The 22,837-nt window shown below is 45.3% G+C and overlaps 1 protein-coding gene across 24 annotated transcripts in view; it reads right to left on the bottom strand.

Moving 5' to 3' along the window:
- The window catches only part of NRXN2 (neurexin 2), a 1,346,335-nt gene that overhangs the window by 990,415 nt on the left and 333,083 nt on the right, over positions 1–22,837 (bottom strand). For 22 of the 24 annotated variants that reach the window (XM_030218496.1, XM_030218492.1, XM_030218493.1 and 19 more), the window contains one exon: positions 20,738–21,039. In XM_030218496.1, the coding sequence (XP_030074356.1) occupies positions 20,738–21,039 (302 nt within the window). The remainder of the gene's footprint in view (positions 1–20,737; positions 21,040–22,837) is intronic. The other 2 variants (XM_030218500.1, XM_030218501.1) reach the window with 2 other exon arrangements.

Below are 22,837 nucleotides of genomic sequence, written 5' to 3'. Positions count from 1 at the left end.
TTGGTATTCACCGCTAGGCACGGTATAGCATTTACATAGTAAAAAGCTGCTTTATATGAATTCACATGTTTTGCATCTCATTATGATGTACTGCAGGTTAACTTATTTGGTGCTGTGTTAAGACAAGAAACCCAGCATTTGAGCTCTTTATGTCATGTTAAAGGGCTAATAATGTGGGTTATTGCCCTAACACAGCTTGATAACGTCCTCCCTACCACCTTTGCACAGTGGAATGGCACGGTTTTTGTCCTTTCTGCTGGGTTGGATACCTCCAGTTCTTTCATACTGACTGGAAATTGTCAGTGGACTGCAAGCCTCAAGTCTTGCCACAGGTTTTCTATTAAATTCAGGACACGTGAGGAATTTCACTTTTTTTTTTTTTTTTGCTTTGTACTCAGTTCATCGTCCTGCTCAAAGGTGAATCTTCTCCCAGGCCCAGGTTCTCTTCCAGATCTGCCTGGACTTAGCACCATCTGTCCTTCCCTTGATTTCACAAATCACCCTGTCCTTGGTCCTGCAAAGCTTCCCCAAGACCTAATGCTGCCCCCACCAAGCTCCACTGTAGGGATGGGTGATGTACTGTGTTGACTTTACACTCCACATATCACTTATGCAGGAAGACCAAAAGGTTCCACGTTGGTGTTATCAGAACACACAATCTGCTCCTGCATCAGTACAGTGTCCCCTAACTGTTTCCAAATTTGAAGCGGCAGATAATCTGGCTTTTCTTCAGCTATGCCTTCCTTCTTTCCAGGTCATGTTTGTGGTGCAATCTTGAAACTGTTAAACAGTCGGTGTTTTCTCTGTGTCAGCCAGAGCCCTCTGTAATTCTATTAAAGTAATCCTAGACCTTAGGGTGACCTTCCTCAACAGTTTCTTGAACTCCCAGCTGCTGATTTTGTAGGGATTGCCTGACTGAGGCAGTGTCATGGTGGTGCCAATCTGCTTCCTCTTTACAATCATGAATCTGACAGTACCATAAGAAATATTCAAACACATTGAAATTCTCATAGAGCTTTTCTCCACCCTCTACCTCTGGTTTTACCATTAGGCAGACCAAGCGGTTGCCTAGGGTGGCAGCTTCTGGGGGGTGGAACAAGCAGCTACAGTCAAGGCAAAACAAGAAATCTTGACAGTCCCACCAACTCCTGGGAATCATCAGTGTGTACTTTTACTTGCAGGGAGAGCTGGCAGTTTTCAAAATGCCCATTAACAGGCAATTCAATAAAGAAGCACCTATCAGACTGTGACTGTATATTATGGATTTTCTTTTTTTTAATTTAGATTGTACATAGGTTCTAAACTTAGATAATTTGCTCTTTCTTATCATCAATTAGAGTTCCTTTCCTGCTTTTAATTTTGATTGTTTTATTGTAAACTGCTTCAGCTTGTTCACAAAATAAGCGGTATATTAAATAATAAGTGATTTTCTTTGAAGAAAAATAGGTGCCTACTTTCCTTTATAGAAACTAGCACAGCAGCATAAATATGTGCCTATAATTTAGGCTTGACCACTCATACCTGCCATAGTGCCAGTATAAATGCTCACCAGTGGTGTACCAAGGGCGCGGTGATGGGGGCGGTCTGCTTTAGATACAGTCAGCAAGGGGGTACACCAAGGAGAGGCATGGTGATGTATCTGGAGGAGGGGATGCTCTGCCCTTGGGGGGGGGGGGTGTTCTGCACCCGGGGGGGCATGATGTGCCTGGAGAAGAGGTGTGATGCATCTGAAGGAGAGGGTGATCTGCCCTGGGGAGGGGGGGGGGGGCGGGTGACACGCCTGGAAAAGGGAGGTGCGCCGCCCAGGTGGCAACCAATGCTCACACTTAAATCGCTAATGCAAAGTGCATAAATAACAGTATTCTATAATTCATGCATGTAATTGTGCACCCTACCAGAGCTCCACCCATGTGTATGCCAACCATCTGCATGCCATTGCATTTAGGTACCATCTTCTAGAATAGCGTTTAAATACATATATGCACATGTACGTGTGTATATGTCAGTATTCTGGTATTCATGGGTGTTCTGGCATCTAAATGTTAGCACCTCCTTTATCGAATTATCTTTCTAATGGTGTAAATAGCTTTTAGGAAAGCAAAGCTTAGTAATTACGCTTTTTCAAAGGATCATTCTGGGACAGATGTGTTGGAATGATCATGATTGCTGGGTTTGATTATCAAAAACTTGTGGACAGGGCCTAGGACTCTGAAAGTTAATTGGGGGGGGTGTAGATGCAAGGCTGAAAGCTCCTAATACCCTTGCACCAACCCTGGGCATCCTTCAGAAGCTCTCTGTTCAATCTGTTTAAATTTTGCTTCAAATTCACTTCATACAGTAGGGGCAGATGAATTCTTCATCTAGGAGTATTCAAATCAGCTCAGCTACTGTGATTACAACTAAGAACAGAAGAACAACCACACTGGGTCAGACTAATGGTCCATCTCCAGTATCCTGCTTCCAGTAGTGGCCAATCTAGGTCACAAGAACCTGGCAGAAACTCTAATAGTGGCCACATTTAATTTTTACCAATCCCAGGGCAAGCGGTGGCTTCCCCGTGTCTACCTCAATAGTAGACTATGGACTTTTCCTCCAAGAACTTGTCCAAATCTTTTTTTAAATCAGACATGCTAACTGCTGTCACCACATCCTCCAGCAAAGAGTTCCACAGCTTAACTATTTGTTGAGTGAAAAAATATTTCCTCCTATTTGTTTTAAAAGAATTTCCATGTAACTTCCTAGAGTGTCTCCTAGTCTTTGTACTTTTGGAATGAGTAAAAAATCGCTCTGATGGCTCTATCTAACTTACTATGAGCCATGTTAAGTCAGTTTTTTGGAATCGGAGCTCATTTGAGTTAGCTATGAAAAAGGGTGGGAAGATTTATGCAATCTAGGCTTTTTGTGTTTTCATTCTTAATTACTTTTTTGAGTATTTCTATAATTGTTCTTCTGCATACTGAAAGCATAAAATATGTTGTGATCAGTGAAACAAGCTCCTACATTCATGTACTTTGACTTACATTTTTTTACCTCAGAATGTGAAACATGTACAACGGTGTGAAGACTTTTACAAGGACCTGTATGTCATCAGAGCTCTTTGTGCAGGTGAAATGCTGTTGTACCCATTGAAATGGGCAGTTTGACTGCAGCCCACTCTGAGTGTGGGCCAAAGTGAACACAGCATTTGTGCATTCACCCATAGGGTTGAGGAAGTGTTCCTAGGGTGGGGTTAAGTTAGCGGAAGAAAGTACACAAATAATCTGGGAAGAGAACGGGATGGGTTTTCTGTGGTAATTTTTATTTTGAAATATCGCTGTTTTGATGTTCACTGTGATGGTGTTCACTGCAGAGATCAGTTTCAAATGCAATGTATATAGACGAAAATGAAATAGTTTTGGATCATCAAAATGACATGCATACTTTTCTCTGATTATCATGGCAAATCCCAGGGGTAAAAACTACTCATAGAGTTTGCTGCTGCATGAGTTGTTTCATTCCTGTCGTCACACTATGCTTGACGGACTGCTTGCATCTGTCAGCACTGTTTCAGTGATGGCCACAAGGGGGCAATCTCAGCTTTCTAATGTTTGTATGTTGGGCAGTGCATGCACTTATGCACAATTTGCAAAGTATGGTTGCCAACTTTGAAAACAGAAAACCCCAATGTCTGCCTCTCCACAGCTAACTGCCCCTTCCCCAAACATATGATCCATATGTCCCAGAGCCACACCCAATATATGTTCCATGACCCCCCTCAGTTTCCAGAGCCCCCCCCCTTCCATCTTCCATATACCTGTCCTTGAGCAGTGGTTCTCAATGAGTCTGGAGGAGTTGCGTGATCAGCCAGATTTTGAGACATCAACAATCAATATGCATGAAACATATTTGCATGCTTACCCTCATCGGCAGGGGCAGCCCAAGAAAATCTGCCACCTGAGGCGAGGAATGAGACACCGCCGCCACCCCTCCTGAGGTGAGGAATGAGCCGCAGCCGCTGCCTCGCCACCACACCCCCAAGACGAGGAATGAGCTGCCACTGCCACCACCCCCCGCCACAGTCTGCTATCTTCCCCCTTCCTTCCCCAGCCCCCTTCCACCAATTTACCTTATCTTTCTCACATCTCCAAAGGCAGCGGCAGCGATTCTCAAAGGCTGCCCTGCCGCCGGTCCCAGCCCTTCTCTCTACCGTGGCCCACCTCTCTGATGTAACTTCCTGTTTCCTCGGATGCAGGCTGCAGTAGACAGAAGGGGCCAGGACTGGAGGCAGGACAGCCTCTGGGAATTGCTGCTGCCACCTTTAGAAAAACAAGAAAGAAAAGGTAAATTGGTGGAAAGGGGTTGGGGAAGGAAGGGTGGAAGGCAATGCTGCCTCAGAAGAGTGCCACCTGAGGCCCCACCTCAGGTGGCCTAATGGTAGGGCCATCCCTGCTGATCAGATACAAATATATTTCATGCATAGTCATGATGGATATCCTAAAAACCAGGCTAGCAACATGGTCCGCAAAGACTGGTTTGAGAACCACTGACCTAGACCCTTGTCCTCTCATGCATATCTTTCCACAGTCGCCAGAGCCTCACCTTCCAACCAGACCAGGTTAGAAGCACAGCACCTTCCTCCCAGGCAAAGACATTCCCTGTTGGCCTTTGTGCTGCTTTGTATGATACCTGAGAGTAGACTTGTCCGTGGTCAGTAGAGGCACTCACAGCTTACTCAGCTGGGAGCGAGACTGGACAGTAGAAGGCAGAGAAGCAGCACTCAAGAAAGAAACACAGGTAAAGTCCCTAATCCTGGGTTCTCTCCCCTAGGCCTCTCCTTCCTCTTGCCACTATCCCCTATGGCTCTTTCCTAGTTAATGTCCCTCCTATGCTTCTCATATAGTGTCTTTCCTTCTTGTGCCCTCCTAGGACCCTTTCCTGGCACTTTTCGATTCCTTTCTCTCCAGGTCCTGTCCCAGCTTCTCTCACCTACCCCCTTTCCAATGGCCTCTGAGTCATTCCCCCCTTCCCTCACCTTTTGTGGCTCTTCCAGGGCAGGCTTGAAATCCAGCACAGAAAAGAAACACAGCATATGACCCAGAGCTGACATGTGCACTGCTAGACTCTGCAGCAACCCCGTCACTTGCATGAATTTTCTTGGTCTCAGGAAGTGCTTGCAGGAGGAGGAGGTGATGTGCACACGGGCTCCAGGTCCCTGGCTGGCCTTGGCTTGACTATGATCTCTGCCGGGGTGGCTATGACTTTCCTACCCAATACAGATAGCCACAATAATAATATTTATCTGCCCTAATATTCACTCAGATAATGGTAGCTGTTATGGGCTAGATTATATGGCACCCAAAAAATTGGCGCTGAAAAAAAGCGCTATTCTATAAGCCATGCTTAAAGTTAGGCACAATTTATTGAATAGCGCTTACACCCGGGTAAGCGTGCCTAACTTTAGACGTGGCCATTTGCACCAACTGAAAGGTGATGCAACGTATGCGCCTAAATTAGGTGTGTATCCCCGTTATTCTGTAACAACACGTGTTAATTTTAGAAACGCCCCGTTAAGCCCATGACCCTCCCATTTCTGCGCCCCCTTTTTCAGATCATGCCTAAATTTACAAGCATAAATGCCAATTACATCTAATAATTGTCTGTTAAAAAGCCAATTATTGGCGCTAATTAGCTTGTTATTCCATTAATTGAGCACGCAAATGGGCGCATGACCAAATCTGCATGCGCAATTTTTGGCAACTTTTATAGAATTAGGGTGTATCTGGGTAATTCCCCTAGGCCAGTGGTACTCACAGGGCCCTGTTCGGTGCTGATAAGTATTCAGGTTCTTCAAGGAGCTTACAATCTAAGGGACCCTTTTAATAAAGCTTAGCATGCATTAATGGAATTAGCATGCGTTAAATGCTAAGAAGACCATTTCATACCTATTGGTCTCTTAGCACTTACATAGTAACACAGTAGGTAACAGCAGAAAAAGATTTGTACGGTCCATCCAGTCTGCCCAACAAGATAAACTCATATGTGCTACTTTATATGTATGCCTGACCTTGATTTGTATCTACCATTTTCAGAGCACAGACCGTAGAAGTCTGCCCAGCACTAGGCCCACCTCCCAACCACCGGTGCTGCCACCCAATCTCTGCTAAGCTTCTGAGGATCCATTGTTAGCATGCACTAAGCTTTAGTAAAAGGGCCCTTAAGTGGGTAACTGAGGCAATGAGAGATAAAGGACTAGCCAATATATCATGCCTAAAAAAAATCAGCGCCAAAATGAAATACCCCTAACAGTATTCTATAAAGTACACCTTAATTTTGGAGTACTTTATAGAATAAGCCTAAATTTCCATGCTGTTTATAGAATACGCTGAGCGCCCTTCCGTGCAATTAAATTTAGTCACGGGCAGTTACACCAAGTAAAATTTGGTGTAAATCCCGACGCCTAAATTAGGCATGGACTGGGTGTATTCTAAAACAATGTGCATAGATATTAGAAATGCCCATGCCACACCCCCTTTTCAGCTATGCAACTTAGAATTTCCTTGCATCCCGTTATAGAATATGCTTAGGCAGTTCTGCGTGTAATTAATGTCAATTAGTGTCATTAGTTACTTAATTGGCAATTATTGGCACTGATTGGCTTGTTAACTAATTAAGATGCCCGCGCAAATACAAAATATGACTGGATTTGCATGCGCAACTTAAGTTGCGCTTTATAGAATCAGTACGACTCGCCCAAAATCACAAAGAGGCCACTGTGCCAACTGCTAGGCCACTTTCTATACCATCTTTTATAAGAATGCTTTTTTTCAGTCAGTAGTTGGCCTGGCCTGAGAAAAACTAGCCAGCTGGCAAACCTACAAAATGAAACAGTATCTGCTGTTCCAAAAAGCACAGTCCTAGGGCTGAAGGGAGACAGCAGGGTGGGTGGGCTGGCTGGCAGAAAGAGGGCAACTTTAGATGGTAAAGTAAGAAGAAGAACGGGGGGGGGGGGGGGGGGGGGGGGGGCAAAGTGCAGAGGTCAGGCTGTCTGTGTTGAAGTTTTCAGTGGCTTTCCACTAGTATTTGTGGGCATATGTGGTTTTTGTACATATCGTGCAGTGTCTGCATTATGTCTGCCCCTGTTGGAAGCTGGGGGAATTCCAGCAATCACGCGTGTCAAAACAAGGCATCCCTCTTTTTATTTCAGAATTCTTGCATTGCAAAATAAATGACGGCAGATAAAGACCTGTATGATCCATCCAGTCTGCCCAACAAGGCGGACATAGTTGTACCTGCCGCTCCATGCACGCTACACTCCTCTATGCTCTGGTTAAAGGGTAAAGGTTATTTAAATATTGCTTTGTTTCTCTCTTCTTTCTATACTAGCCGTTGAGCCGCTGCAGGGGCCCCGGCCCTCCGAGGTCGCCGCTACCGGTCCCCCCCCCCAGAGTCGCTGCTGCTGCCACCCCTCCACCCGGCCTGGGCCCTCTCTTCACTATTGAACTTACGTCACCGAAATGCAGCACGCAGATCAGCAGAACTTCCGTCGGCCTTCCTTCTCTGCCTATGTACCGCCCTCGTGTGACGTAACATCGGTGAGGGTGGGACACAGGCAGGGAAGGAAGGCCGACGGGAGCTCATCTGATCTGCCTGCTGCGTGTCGGCGATGTAAGTTCAATACCGAAGAGAGTGCTCGGGCCGGGTGGAGGGGGGGGGGGGGGCGGCGGCGGCGACTCCGGGTGGGGGGATTGGTATCGGCGACCTCGAGGGGGGAGCAGTAGCGACGTCGGCATTCCCTCCCTCCCCTTCGCGCAGTTTCCCTCTCTGTCCCGCCACCGTCATCACGTATTGACGCAGGGGCGGGACAGAGAGGGAAGTCTCTACTGCGCATTTGCGGGTGAATACGGTCACTCGCCATTTATATGTTTGATAGGGATTCTCTGTGTTTAACCCACTGCTTTTGTTCCCACCACCTCCACCCAGAGGGTATTCCAGGCATCCACATCCTCTCCATAAAACAGTATTTCCTTATGTTGCTTTTAAGTCTACCTCCTTGCAGTTTCATTTTATGTCCTCTAGTTCTACTGCTTCCCTGTCTTTGAAAAAGATTTGTTTGTATATTAATACCTTTAAAATATTTGTATCATATCTCCCATGTCCCTCCTTTTTATTCTAGGGTATTCATATTTAAGTCTTCAGGTCTCTTCTGCTAGATCTTCTGATGCAAACTCCATATTATTTTTGTTACCGTCCTCTGAACCACTTCAAGTATTTTTAGGTCCTTATTGAGATAGGCCTCCAAAACTGAGCACAATACTCCAAGTGGGGCCTCACCAACGACCAGGGATGCCGAGAGACAAAGCCTGGCCTGGGGCAAACACCTCCCCCTGGGCCTGCCCCTTCTTGGCCCGCCCCCTCTCCGGGCCCCGCCTCACCATCCCGCTTACTCCTGCTCCTGTCAGTGTGCACAGCAAACTTCCCCAGGCTCGGCACTAGCATTGCTCTCCTGTTCCTGTGCACAGCAGCGCCACAGAGCAGAGTCCTTTGTTCATTCCTGCTGCGTCCAAAGAGGCTGCTTTTTATTTTACTTTTTATTTGTTGCATTTGTATCCCACATTTTCCCACCTTTTTGCAGGCTCATTGTGGCTTACATATTGCCGTTATCGGTGTTAGCCGATTTCGGTCTGAACAAATACATGGTTTGAATGAATACAAAGTGAATTGTGGTAGAATGGGGTACATGTGAGGTTTGTTCAATTGGGGGAACTTAGAGAGGGAGAGGGGAGGAAGAGTCAGATAACGTCCTTTACAGTCTTTGGTTACATTGTGTCGCAAGTGTCCGGTATCTTACGTTGGGTCGGTGGGGTATGCTCTTTTGAACAGTTCTGTCTTTAGTACTTTCTGGAAATTAAGGTGGTCGAGCGTAGTTTTTACTGCTTTTGGCAATGCGTTCCACAGTTGTGCACTTAAGTAGGAGAAGCTGGATGCATAGGTGGATTTGTATTTGTCCTTTGTTGCTTGGATAGTGGAGATTTAGGTATGATCGTGCAGATTTTGTGGTGTTTCTGGCTGGAGGTCAATAAGGTCTGTCATGTATCCCGGTGCCTCGCCGTAAATAATTTTATGAACAGTTGTGCAGATTTTGAAAGTGATACGTTCTTTAATTGGTAGCCAATGTAGGTTTTCTCAGAGTGGTTTGGCGCTGTCAAAACACGTTTTTCCAAATATAAGCCTGGCTGCTGTGTTTTGGGCGGTCTGAAGTTTCTTTATGCAGTTTGGACATGGCAGGAAGGAAATACTCTGCTCTGTGGCACTCCTGTTCACAGGAACAGAAGAACAATGCGAGCGCTGGGCGGGCACCCCTTGGATGCCAGGCCCTGGGGAATTTTGCCCCTCCCCCTCTTGGCGGCCCTGCCAATGACCTGTAAGGTGCATTCACACCTCCTTTCTTCTGCTGGTTATGCCTCTTTCTTTGCAGACCAGCTTCTTTCTGGCTACAGCCACCAACCACCATGTCATATTGTTTTGCCTCTTTGCAGTGGCGTACCTAGCTTGCTTACTACCTGGGGGCAGGTCGCTGCTGCTCCTCCCCCAAGGTGCATCACCCCCACCACCCTTCCTCCTAGCAAAGGGGTGCATGGAGTAGTCGCGCAGCTGTCACCTCCACCAGTCTCCTGCCCTGGAACAGGAAGTAACATCAGAGGGGGCAGGGGACCGGTGAAGCCGACAGCCACACGACTGCTCCGTGCACACCCTTGCTGCCTTCACCCGGGGTGAACTGTCCCATCCTTGGTTTGCTACTGCCTCTTTGCCATTATCACCTCAAGGTCCCTCACCCAGTTCGAGCACATCAGCCTCTTGCATATACAGCTCCGTTGGATTTCTATACCCCAGGTGAATCACCCTGCAATTTTATCATTAACATTTAACCACCAAACATTAGACCATATGAGTAGACTAACTTCCATGATATGGCCAGCTGATATACCTGTGCTATTCAGAACTAGATCAGATTTAATATCTTTATGATCCCACATTTTCAAGAGGTTTTTTTTCTCACCTGGCCCAGCTTCAGCGTTACACCAAAGTGTCTATGAAGGAGAAAATGTAATGATCCTTTTTAAATAATCTCCTTACATGATTTCCAGTTCTTATGATTGTAAATATTAAATAGTATTATTCCTCACAATGGTGATGGTGAGGAAGGGGAAGCTTGCATTACGAGTTTTATTATTGGTATGAATTATAGGCCCAATTCTATATATGGCGCCTAAAATTAACATCCGTTAGACAATTACGCTTAAGCATATTCTAAATACCGCGCATAAATCTACGCACGGTATTTAGAATACAGTTAGGCATAGTTCATGCGATTAAATCTATGTGCGTCCATTTACACCAATGAAAAGCTGGTGTAAATCCCTGATCTGGCCCATATTTTACAAAAACGCACACAGTTTTCAGAACAACTAAAAAACATCCATTTCCATGCCACTAAGCATGCTCCTTTTTGCCCGTGCATGTTAGAATTTAGGCGCAGTACATTACAGAATATGCTTAGCAATGTATGTACGTAAATCTGAATTTTTGCCAATTAGTAATCGTTATTGCTTGTTAAGAGCTGTTAACAACACTTAACAGCTTGATTAAAAAAAATTAATCTATGTGCGTAGTTATAGAACACGCCTAGATTTATATGTGGAACTGCGCATAAATCTAGGCGCACTATAAAGAAGCTGGGGGTATGAGGGCACTAAAAGTTAGGTGTTTATGATCTAGGTGCTAAGCTAGTATTGTATAACAGCAAATTTGAGTGCCTAATGTTTTATAGAATACTAGAATTGTATCAGCAATTAAGTGCAAAATTAAGGCATCACCACAACACCAGCTCCATGGCAGGTATAAATGTGAGCTTCTAAATGCAGCAATTAGATGCCTGACATAATTCAAAAAGCAAAACAACCACGGAAGTGGAAAGAACGGCAATGTCCCGGATAATTTCAGAGGCAGGAGAGGAGTGAGAACAGAATCAGGCTCTTCAAAAAACAGACTGAGGACATCCAATGTTGAGGTAAAGTTTATTGAGGAAAGACTCTACAAGGTACCTTGTTTCGGCACCGAAAATGCCTTCTTCAGGAGTCTTGATACTTTGTACGTGAGGACTTGTGGGCAAAGTAATCAGGAGTTAAGTCTCTTGGTTGAGAAAAACATGGTGGTTGTTAAAAAGACCTTTATAAGGCAGACTCAAGAAAAATGTCAGAAAGTATTTTTTCAAGGAGAGCGTGGTGGATACTTGGAATGCCCTCCCAAGGGAAGTGGTGGACATGAAAACGGTAACGGAATTCAAACATGCGTGGGATAAACATAAAGGAATCCTGTTCAGAAGGAATGGATCCTCAGAAGCTTAGCAGAGATGGCAGAGCCAGTGGTGGGAGGCAGGGCTGGTGGTTGGGAGGCGGGGCTAGTGCTGGGCAGACTTCTATGGTCTGTGCCCTGAAAATGGCAGATACAAATCAAGGTCAGCTATGCACATAAAGTAGCACATATGAGTTTATCTTGTTGGGCAGACTGGATGGACCATACAGGTCTTTTTCTGCCGTGATCTACTACGTTACTATGTATGGTTTAGACAATGGCTGCTAATTGCCACTGGTGAACAGTATTCAAAAAAAGCACATGCTGACATCGCTGGGATGCCCGTGACCCCACCCATGCCCCTCCCACGTGAACGCTCCCTTTGCAACTAAGTGCTAGAACCCTTAAGCATCCAGTGTCACTCCCCCTCCCCCCCATTTTGTCGCTTAATTACCATTTACTTCCATTTGAGCGCCAAAGGTTAGGCTCCTACCCCTCGATATTCAATGCTATTTAACCAGCCAGACACAGTCGTTGACCAGTTCAATACCATATTAGCACCTATCCACTAATATTCAGCAGGAGATAACCGGTTATCTCTGCTGAATTTTACCGGTTAGCCCATGCCCCCAGATTCTATATAGTATGCTTAAATTTAGGCACTGATATAGGCGTGTATTCTATAACACCGTGCATAACCTAATTGGTTTAACAAGCTAATGAGCACTGATAAAATCACTTAATAAGCAATAACAAGAACTAATTGGCAATTATCAGAATTTATGCACGGAAATCGCTCAGCATATGCTATAAAGAACTGCACCTAAATTAAAAAGCACACAGTTCAAAATAAATGCGAGTAGTTTAAAAGGGGTGTGTTTATGAGCGTTTTGTGGGCGTGCCAAAATTTCAGCGTGAAATTACAGAATACGGGTCAGCGCGCCTAAATATAAATGCATGGATTTACACCAGGTTTTTATTGACGTAAATGGACGCTCATAGATTTAGGCGATACGGTATCAACTAAGCGTATTCTATAATCTGCGACTAAATCTTGTAGAATACGCTTAAATCCACGCAGATTTTTAGGCACCATTTACAAAATCGGGCCCTTAGTGCATAACCCGCTATATCGCATAACTCATCCATTTATAAGCTGATATTCAGCACCTAACTGGGTAAGTTTAGCGGTCAAATAGGACCACATGAATAGCTGTCCTATCTTTAACTGCTAAAATGTTAACCGGTTAGCGCTGAATGTCAGCATAGCTAGTTAACTTTTTAGCAGTTAAAAAAACCCAGATATTCAATGCCGGTCATCGGAAATGGCTCGGCATTGAATAGGCAGGTTTAAATCAGGCCCTCACTTTTGGCACACTAAGTAGAATCACCTTGTATGTGCTTTATGTTATCTGGTTTCACTCTTTTTTCAAGGAAGGCATTTGGGGTTAACTGGAATTTTACTTCATGGTACTGAAGTGTTTCATTTTATTTTGCTATGTTTATTTTATGGTGATTAAATTTGGTATTTTCCTTGGCTATGTATTTAATTGTGTTATTGCTTTATTATTTGTCTATACTTAATGATTATATTATTTCTAACATTTTTTAATGATGTAGGGGGCATTTTCGATATGACGTCTAAGTCCGACTTTGGACGTTTTGCAAAAAAAAAAACACCACTACCATAGCCCTTATGGGTGAAGGGAGCACCTATATGTGGGTACAGTGGGTTTTTGGTGAGTTTTGGAGGGCTCACAATTTCCTCCACAACAGGTAGGGGGAGGTATGGGCCTGGATCCACCTGTCTGCAGTGCACTGCATCCACACTAGACTACTCCAGGGACCTGCATTCTGTTCTAGTACATAAGTACATAAGTAGTGCCATACTGGGAAAGACCAAAGGTCCATCTAGCCCAGCATCCTGTCACCGACAGTGGCCAATCCAGGTCAAGGGCACCTGGCACGCTCCCCAAACGTAAAAACATTCCAGACAAGTTATACCTAAAAATGCGGAATTTTTCCAAGTCCATTTAATAGCGGTCTATGGACTTGTCCTTTAGGAATCTATCTAACCCCTTTTTAAACTCCGTCAAGCTAACCGCCCGTACCACGTTCTCCGGCAACGAATTCCAGAGTCTAATTACACGTTGGGTGAAGAAAAATTTTCTCCGATTCGTTTTAAATTTACCACACTGTAGCTTCAACTCATGCCCTCTAGTCCTAGTATTTTTGGATAGCGTGAACAGTCGCTTCACATCCACCCGATCCATTCCACTCATTATTTTATACACTTCTATCATATCTCCCCTAACATCTAAGGCTGGCACAGAGGCTAGCAAGTAATGTTTTTCATCACATTTTTGGGGGGTGGGAGTAGGTTAGTGACCACTGGGGGAATAAGGGCAGGTCATCCCTGATTCCCTCTAGTGGTCATCTGGTTATTTAGGGCACCTTTTTGTGCCTTATTTGTTATAAAAACAGTTGTAGCTCAAAACGTCTTAGTTTTAGTCCTGGACGGTTTTGCTTTCTTCCATTATGGCTGAAAAACATCTTAGTCTCAGGAACAACCAAGTCCCGCCTTGAACACACCTCTGATACTCCCCTTCGAGATTTGGACACAGTTCTGACGGACTTCAAAGAAAAACGTCTAAAAATAGGTTTTGAAAATACTGATTTGGATGTTTTTGTGAGAAAAACGTCCAAATGCTGCTTTATGCCACTTTTTAGATGTTTTTCTGTTTTGAAAATGAGCCCAATATTGTAACACATTGAGTGGGAGTTGTAAACTCACTCTGGCTCTTTCCTTTTCTGTATCTCACACAATGGTGAACTGAATTTTGTGCGTGGTTGCAGGTTTCCTCAATTCCCATTGTTGGGCAGCAAAGCATGAACTTCAGCTTCGAGGACTAACATTGCAAATCAATCTAGGAGCCCCAAAATCATAAATTAGAATCATAACACCCCCTCAAAAATGTATGAAACAAACTACATAGTGCATCACTTGCATAATCCCTGTGCTACGCTCAAGTAAAGGACAGAAAATGCAGCTGTATCCTCAAGAAGATGACCTGGTGGTACATAAATACATAAGTACATAAGTAATGCCACACTGGGAAAAGACCAAGGGTCCCTCGAGCCCAGCATCCTGTCCACGACAGCGGCCAATCCAGGCCAAGGGCACCTGGCAAGCTTCCCAAACGTACAAACATTCTATACGTCATTCCTGGAATTGTGGAGTTTTCCCAAGTCTATTTAGTAGTGGTTTATGGACTTGTTCTTTAGGAAACCGTCTAACCCCTTTTTAAACTCTGCTAAGCTAACCGCCTTCACCACATTCTACGGCAACAAATTCCAGAGTTTAATTATGCGTTGGGTGAAGAAAAAGTTTCTCCGATTTGTTTTAAATTTACTACACTGTAGTTTCATCGCATGCCCCCTAGTCCTAGTATTTTTGGAAAGCGTGAACAGAAGCTTCACATCCACCTGTTCCACTCCACTCATTATTTTATATACCTCTATCATGTCTCCTCTCAGCCGTCTCTTCTCCAAGCTGAAAAGCCCTAGCCTCCTTAGTCTTTCTTCATAGGGAAGTCGTCCTATTCCCGCTATCATTTTAGTCGCCCTTCGCTGCACCTTTTCCAATTCTACTATATCTTTCTTGAGATGCGGCGACCAGAATTGAACACAATACTCAAGGTGCGGTCGCACCATGGAGTTGTGCACTAAACACAAGATCCCAGCAATGAGCTACGTTGAAGATGTTTGAGAAAGTTTTAAGCTGAATTTTCCATTGTTTGCTGGTATGCAGTGTTTTTTAAATTTACAGCATGTTTTTTTTTTTCAATCCTGACCTAAACACTATGCAACATTTTATCCTTTAAACATCCATTTGAGACTCCTGATGCAAGCCTTTTAGGCTGAAACGTGGTCCACTTCAAGTCTTGGATGATATTAATAAACAACTGAAATTTTAGACCATCAATTTGCAATTTTTTCATTCACTTTCACTGTGTTTTGTCTGTTTTGTCGACTACAAGGGTTTTGGTTTTTCTGTTTGTACGTCAAGTGCTGTGCACTGCTATGCAGATAGTCCACAAGTCGGGTTTTCCTTCTCCAGCTCAGTAGGGGCTAGGGACACTGCAGAGGCAGCACCCCAAGCCCCAAGGGGAGGAAGTTACATAGTAACACTGGTTTACTTAATCTTTGTCTCTCCCTGCCAATTCTGGGCACAGACAGTAGAAGTGTGCCCAGCACTGGTCCTACTTCTCAGGTCCTGCAGTTACCACTGAAGCCCAGGCATGATCCTGGCCATTGCTTAATGATGACAGTAGATGAATTCTGGATTTTTGGTTGCAGCGGTCTAGAAGGAGACCTGGGTGCATGGCCACTGGACCAGAACCGTCATTGCAACGACCAGAACGGGTGAGGGGAGATTACATGGGGGATTACAAAAATGGAAGAAAAATCTTCTTGTATTTGCCAATGATGGCTCACGGTGCCCCGGTTTCAACTGAACTAGAAGCAAACTGATGGGTAAAAAAAAAAAAGCAGATAGCCAGTTATTTCATGCAATATAACCTGCTATCTGCCAATTGCAGCGCATTGCCGACTAAGTTTGGTGCCCATATTTGGCCATGCAAATACCAGGCCTATCTTTGGCTGGTTCAAACTTAACCGGCCAGCGTTGAGTATCGGCTTGACTGATTAAGTTTGAACCAGCCAAAAATAAACCAGATATTCAATGCCGGATACCAGAAATGGCCTGGCATTGAATATCCGGGCTCAATGCCAACCATGGGAGCCGGGCTAACTCCCGTGATCTGAATATCAGGCTCTATCTGGTTCAGTGGTGCTGAATATCAGCAGTTAGCCTCGGCCACAAGCATAGTACTCTCTAAGTTGCACGTGTAATTTGGAGACATGCTCACGCCTCTTCCATGTGTGTACAAACCCCTTACAGTTACATGCTTACAAAATAGTGCACAAGGCACAAAGAACTGCAATGCACCTATTTATAAAACTGCCTTTCCAAATTTGTACCTGACAATGGAGGGTTAAGTGATTTTCCCAAGATCACAAAGGAGCAACAGTGGGATCTGAAGTGAGTTTCCCTGGTTATCAACCCAATGCTCTAACCGCTAGGCAACTCCTCCACTCCATATGGCTGGACGTGTGGAGTGTGTTTTTCCCTGGCTGTGCATGATCTTCACACTCAGTGCATGCGAATCTCTATTTCTCAGTGTGCCCCCACTGTGCCCATCTATATGCAAATGGCCTGTTCTCCCACATGTTGCATGGTTTGTGTGTCGGCATCTCCCTGTAATATGTATGCGCGTGCATGTATGTTAATGAATGTGTGTCTGTTCTATGCATTCTCCGGAGACTGGTCTGAGTACATGTGCGTGTGCCCCCATATGTCAGTTAGTGTTCCCCAGTGTTGTGTATGCATGTGCATGTGTGTATCCCTCTTTGACACTCGCTTTTCAAATCTGAAACCCGCAGAACACTTGAGACAGACCTCACAGTCTGCCCATGTTAGACTCTGAACACCAGATAAAAGAGTCAGGGAAAATGAACAAAGAGTGTTAACAAAAATCAAACAAATGGAAAATGGCAAATTTCCCCTTTCCTGCAGGTATGGATTTTACATCAGGCTTAAGTGAAGGAACTCTCAGGAGATCTCTCAGAAAGAGCAGAAATACTACAGAACAAAGAGAAGAGGTGAACGAGGGGAGGGGAACAGTAACACAGAGGGGTGGGATGAGGACAGTCAGGCAAGGAGAAGAGAACAGTAACAGAGGGAGGGGGAGGAGGAGAGATGGGTGGGGAGCAGTAAAAGAGGGAGGGAGACGATGGGTGAGGGGAAGGGAACAGAGGAGGGAGGAGAACAGTAACACAGAGGGAAGGGAGGAGATGAGGGGCGAGGGGAGGGGAAGAATAACAAACAGGGAGGGAGCAGGAGAGATGGACGAGGAGAGGGGAAGAGTAACAGAGGGAGGGAGGTGGGTGAGGGGGGAAGAAGGAGAAGAGACGGGTGAAGACAGGGGAACAGTAACATGGAGGGGAAAGAGGAAGAGAGATGGGCAAGGGGAGGGGAACAGTAACAGAGGAAGGAGGCAGAGGGATGGGCTAGGAGAGGGAAACAGTAGCACAGAAGGGGAGGAAGAAGAGACAGGTGAGGGAGGGGAACACTAACAGAGAGGAAGGAGGTGGGGAGATGGGTGAGGGGAGGGAAAGCAGCAGAGGGAGTGAGGAGGAGAGGTGAGTAAGGGAAGAGAATAGTAACAGAGGGAGGGAGGAGAGGCGGGTGAGGGAAAGAAGGGGAAGAGTAACAGGGTGAGGGAAGAGAAGAGGTGAGTGAGGGGAAGGGAACAGTAACAGAGTGAAAGAAGGAGGAGAGATGGTGAGGGAAGGGTAACAGTAGCAAAGGGAGGGAGGAAGATAGATGGGTGATGGCAGGGGATCAGTAGAGGTAGGGAGGAGGACAGACAGGTAAGGGGAGGGGAAATAACAGAGGAAGGAAGGAGAAAAAATGGGTGAGGGGAGGGGAACAATAACACAGAGGGAAGGAAGGAGGAGAAACTGGCAAGGGAAGGGGAACAGTACATGAGAGAGAGAGAGAGAGAGAGAGAAGAAGAGATGGGTGAGAAGGAGGAGGAAAGATGGGTGAGGAGAAGGAAACAGTAACAGAGGGAAGGAGAAGAAGACATGGGCTAGAGAATTAGAACAGTAACAAAGGGGGGAAAGAAAAGAGAGGAAAACAGTAACAGAGGGAAGAGAACAGTATCACAGAGGGGAGGGGGGAGATGAAAAGTAACACAGAAGGAGGAAGAAGAACAGTAACAGAGATGGGAGGGAGAAGAGATGGGTGAGGGGAGGGGAATTGTAATAAAGTGGGAAGGAAGGAGGAGAGAAGGGGCATAAGAAGGGAAATGTAAGGAGTGAGTAAACTCTAGTACCCATCTTGCACTGATTACCTCCTGACCCTTGATGAAGGATGGAGGAGATACTCAGATACCCTCTAGAGCTCATTAACACTTGCTCTGAATTGTACCCCCCACCATTATGCTCACTCTAAGCTGTTGCATGGGAGGTAAAGCACTGCTTTCCATCCCTCTCTGGTTACATATGTCTAATGCTCTGAGCTCAAACACAGGGAATGCCCCAATACCCCCTTAGCACTCATTAACATTTGGCTGTATCACAGAAAAACGGTATATCAAGACCATTACCCTTTACCATTCTCAGATGTAAGTTGGTCGAGATGTTCTGATACACTTCCCCCCCCCCCCCATTCATTAATTCCTGTAAGATAGAGATAAACACTCCAGCTCTGACCTGTGGCATGTATGGGAGACACTGAAAGTCCACTGCACAGGGAGAGATGCCTGATATCCCATGGTAAACACTGTTTTCTCCATAGGTATCATACTGGTCAGAGGATACGCTTTCGAGCTTGGTCTTGGCTGCTCATTCAAGGGGTGCGCTGGAGATTGAGCTTTTTAAGTGTCATTTAAGATTACTTTACTTTTCTGATTGTATGATTATTGTATTGTATTGTACTTCTTTTTACATGTTGAGATTTTTGCTGTTTGATATTATGTATTTGGCTTTGATTGTAATGGCTGCTTAGACTCTCATGATTGGGGTATGGTAGGGTTATAAATGCTCCTGAAGACACTCTTAAGATTGCCTAGTGCTAATTGCCTCCTGCCCTGGGCTGTATAATTTGGGGGAGAAGCTGCAATACCCCTTGAGCATTTATTAAATCTCACTCAAGAGCTGGTACTCACGTGGAGATGCTTTGAGCACTCATAACAATTTTCGAACAATCCCTCCTGAGCAAGAGTTGCACTTGAGGATAATTTGAGACACAAATGTAAGTTCAGAATAGGGTTTAGCGATTGCTCCGGTAATGTTTCAGAAAGCAAAGCAAAGAGAAGCAAGCGTTTGTAAGCTAATCTTTGGCTTTTGACTGCTCGAAATCCCTTTATCACTGCCGGTAGTGAAGCACCTGGGATGACTCCTACTAGACCACCCCACAGTACCCTGGACCTTTTCTGTGCCTTTATGAAGTAAGTACAACACTGTGACTAGTTCGGCAGCATCACATGATTCCATATAGTCACAACATGCCTGATAGACAGTGGTGGAGGTCAGCTTAATACAAAATCCCCTTCTTGGAGGAATGCATACCCCTTTTTGGCCCATACTTTCCACCTGTGCAGAAAATCCATAGTTCTGCATAGGGGGTACAGGCTGCCCTCAGATTTCAAAGAGGAGAGATGAAGGAGAAGATGTGTGAGGGGAAGGGAACAGTCACAGAGGGGGGAGGGGAACAGTAACACAGAGGGAAGAGAGGAGGAGAGGAGTGAGGGGAGGGGCAGAGGGAGGGAGGAGGAGAGATGGGCAAGGGGAGGGGGAGAGTAACACAGGGAAGGAGGAGGAAAGGTGGGCGAGGGGAGGGGAACAATTACAGAGGGAGGGAGTGTAGGAGCAAAACAAGCACTATGCATTGCGCCTACAGGATAAGAAGAGGTGGGCAAGGGGCAGGTGTAGGGTTGCCAACTTGGTCCAGATTCGTCTAACAGGGTTGATGCAGCCCTGGGCTTACCCCAATGAATGCAGGGACTTGTAGCCTTGCTTTTCTTAGGGAATCCATGGGGAAATCAAAATCATAAGTCCTTGCATGCAATGAGGTAAGCCCAGGACTGGATCAAACATGCTTCCTATATTCCCCCTCCCTTTCCTATCTTACTAAAGAACAACTGGGATGGTATCATTTCCTGTCCCTGGGAGACCACAGCCACCTCTCAGGATGTGGAGGTAGCAGACATGTTGGACTTCTCGCTTTCTTAATCCTAAGAGTTTAGCTGTGAAATTAAAGTGGCAGTGCATATCAGACAGGAAATGTGTACCACTGACTGAATTAATAGTTCACAGAATCAAAATATTGACCTACTAAGGGAGGGAGGGGAATAGTGACCAAGACAGGATTGTGTTGCCTGGGCTCCACGGATGAAGGCAATAATAAACCCTCAAAATCATCATTACCTCCCTATATAATGGACAGAATCTGTACGTGCTGGATAATGCAGATGAGGTCACTCAGATGGTGTCACTGTCTTAGCTAGTGTCCACCATGTGAGTTAATGACTGTTCAATAGTCCATCCAGTTCTGCCAACCATCAACAACCTATGTTGCAGACTGGTGAATAGACCACATATGACTACAGATTGGCCAGTGGTGCACATGGTACTATAGACACAGTCTTCACGTTGTTTTCATGTGACCCAACAACAGATATCACCACGCAGGACGCCATAAGTGTGTGTGTCCATGCCCATATCCTACGCAACTCTCTGCTCTCCACCAGTGTAGGAGGGAAGAGCGGTCCCTTACCTGGCGCAGGTTGCGGGTCACGCGAACATCATGCCAGCTGTTGTCATTGAACTTGCCGTTGACAGGTTCTACCAGTGCCTCAAAAGCGCCCGAGCCCAAATTGATGACGAGCCAGACGGCGCCGCTTTTCAGGGACAGGTTGACGTAGTCGGCGGACTTGCCCGTATGCAGCATCAGGCCGTTGCGCTGCAGAGTGCGGAAGGACAGCGTGATCTCATCCGTGCTGCTCTGGATCGGATTGTGGGACAGGTCGTAGCAGAAGAACTCGTTGCCCTTAAAGGTAGCCGTGTACTCTTCCTTCCCTGAGAAAGAGACAGCAGTGGTTAGCAGTGAGTAGAGGCACACTTGTGCCAAAACAGGAACTCATACCAGCTCATATGGGAGCATATACACCGTTGACAAGCACAAAAGAACAAAAGACTCTCGCACAGGTCAATACAGGCAGGCAAACACAGCGAAGGTGGCACCAAAGTTGATATAAAACAAAACGTCCAACGGACTCAAAGAGTTCACATCAGAAGTTTTATTCAAAGTATGCAATGGACTCAACAAGAATTGTGTTTCGGACACAGAGGCCTGCTTCAGGAGTCCCTGTAAAGTGCAAATGTTAAACTTCTCAGCATTCTACAGTATGTGAAAGTAAGAACCTACTGTAGTCTCTTGTGTATCAAACACAGGAGAACCCACTTCTATAATAGCAGCAAAATGGTCGAAACACGATTTGTGTCAAGTCCATTGCATACTTTGAATAAAACTTCTGATGTGAATTCTTTGAGTCCGTTGGCCGTTTTGTTTTATATCATCTTCGGTGTCACCTTCGCTGTGTTTGCCGGCATATACACCATGCCTCAGCTCAGCACAGACTGAGAATGTCCATCAACCTGGCTTAAACAGTGAAGAGCGGCAAACCCTTCACACATGTAAAGAGGACGGCAAAGGGGCAGGAATGAAGAAATTACTAAAAATATGTACAATCAAAAGGTAAAAAAGGAATAATTATCAGAACAGAGTACACAGTTGGGTATTATATGTATTGATATACAGTATATATTACATTGTGTTGCATGCAATTGTGATTTTATTTATTTTTACTATATATTAAAATCTATTATTTTATATTCTTTATACTCTTTCTATCTTTTCATAGTATACTGTGTATTTTTAATACATTCTTCATTCCTAACCCTTTGCTTGTGTGTTATACCAGAATAGATCATGGCTGCCCCTTCCCTATAAACCAGACACTAGCAGAAACTGAGAGCACCCCACTCTCTACATCAGACACTAACACAGAGCAAGGGCACCCCACTCCCTAAACCCCACATTAGCACAGACCTGGGCACCCCACCCCTTAAACCAGACAAGAACACAGACTAAGGGCACCCTTTTCTCCCTGCCTCACCCAAGCACACACAAACTAAGCCTCACCCAGACGGCACCAGACGACTCCCTATTCTGTAATAACTCAGCTTGGTAAACTGCAGCTGGCAGCTCTCAGACCTGCTCTGTTTGTTTTCTGTCCCTCCACCTCCCTCTGCTTGTTGTGATTACGGGGGAGACTTTAGAGCAGACACATTTTATCCCCACAGCCTCATAATTAACCTGTCAACAATCGCCACAAGAGGAGATATTTCCTGTCGCTCATCCCCAATTACTGTGTCAAAAAGAGCCATCTTCTCAGCAAAATGTCCTATCCTGCACCAAGAAAATGAAGGTTTGGAAGCAGGGGTGGGGACAGAAGAGGCATAAAATAACAAAAAAAGTGAAAAAGATAAAATCCATGAGGCTTGATTACAAGTCAATACCCCATGCCCATTCCTCCTGCCAACATTTCTACTCAAGTCCAGGTAACACCAGGCTACCAGGTTTAACCTGCAATCCTTTGTCATGTTTACACCCATCTTCTCCATGGTCAAAACATGCCCAGACACCACGTCGATCATCACGAGGAAATTACACGTCAGAGGCCAGCTACCCCTACCGTGCACGCTCTATTATTCTGCTGTCAGTATATCCTTTCCTTATTCTGTTCTCCTTAGAATGATCTGACTGCTGGTGACAACCTGACAGGCCTTGAAACTGAGGTGCTACACGTCTTGG

This window comes from Microcaecilia unicolor, chromosome 11, assembly GCF_901765095.1.
Source record: "Microcaecilia unicolor chromosome 11, aMicUni1.1, whole genome shotgun sequence".
Classification (NCBI taxonomy): domain Eukaryota; kingdom Metazoa; phylum Chordata; class Amphibia; order Gymnophiona; family Siphonopidae; genus Microcaecilia; species Microcaecilia unicolor.
The sequence above is the reverse complement of the archived record's forward strand: the minus strand, read 5'-3'. Positions and strand labels throughout refer to the sequence as shown.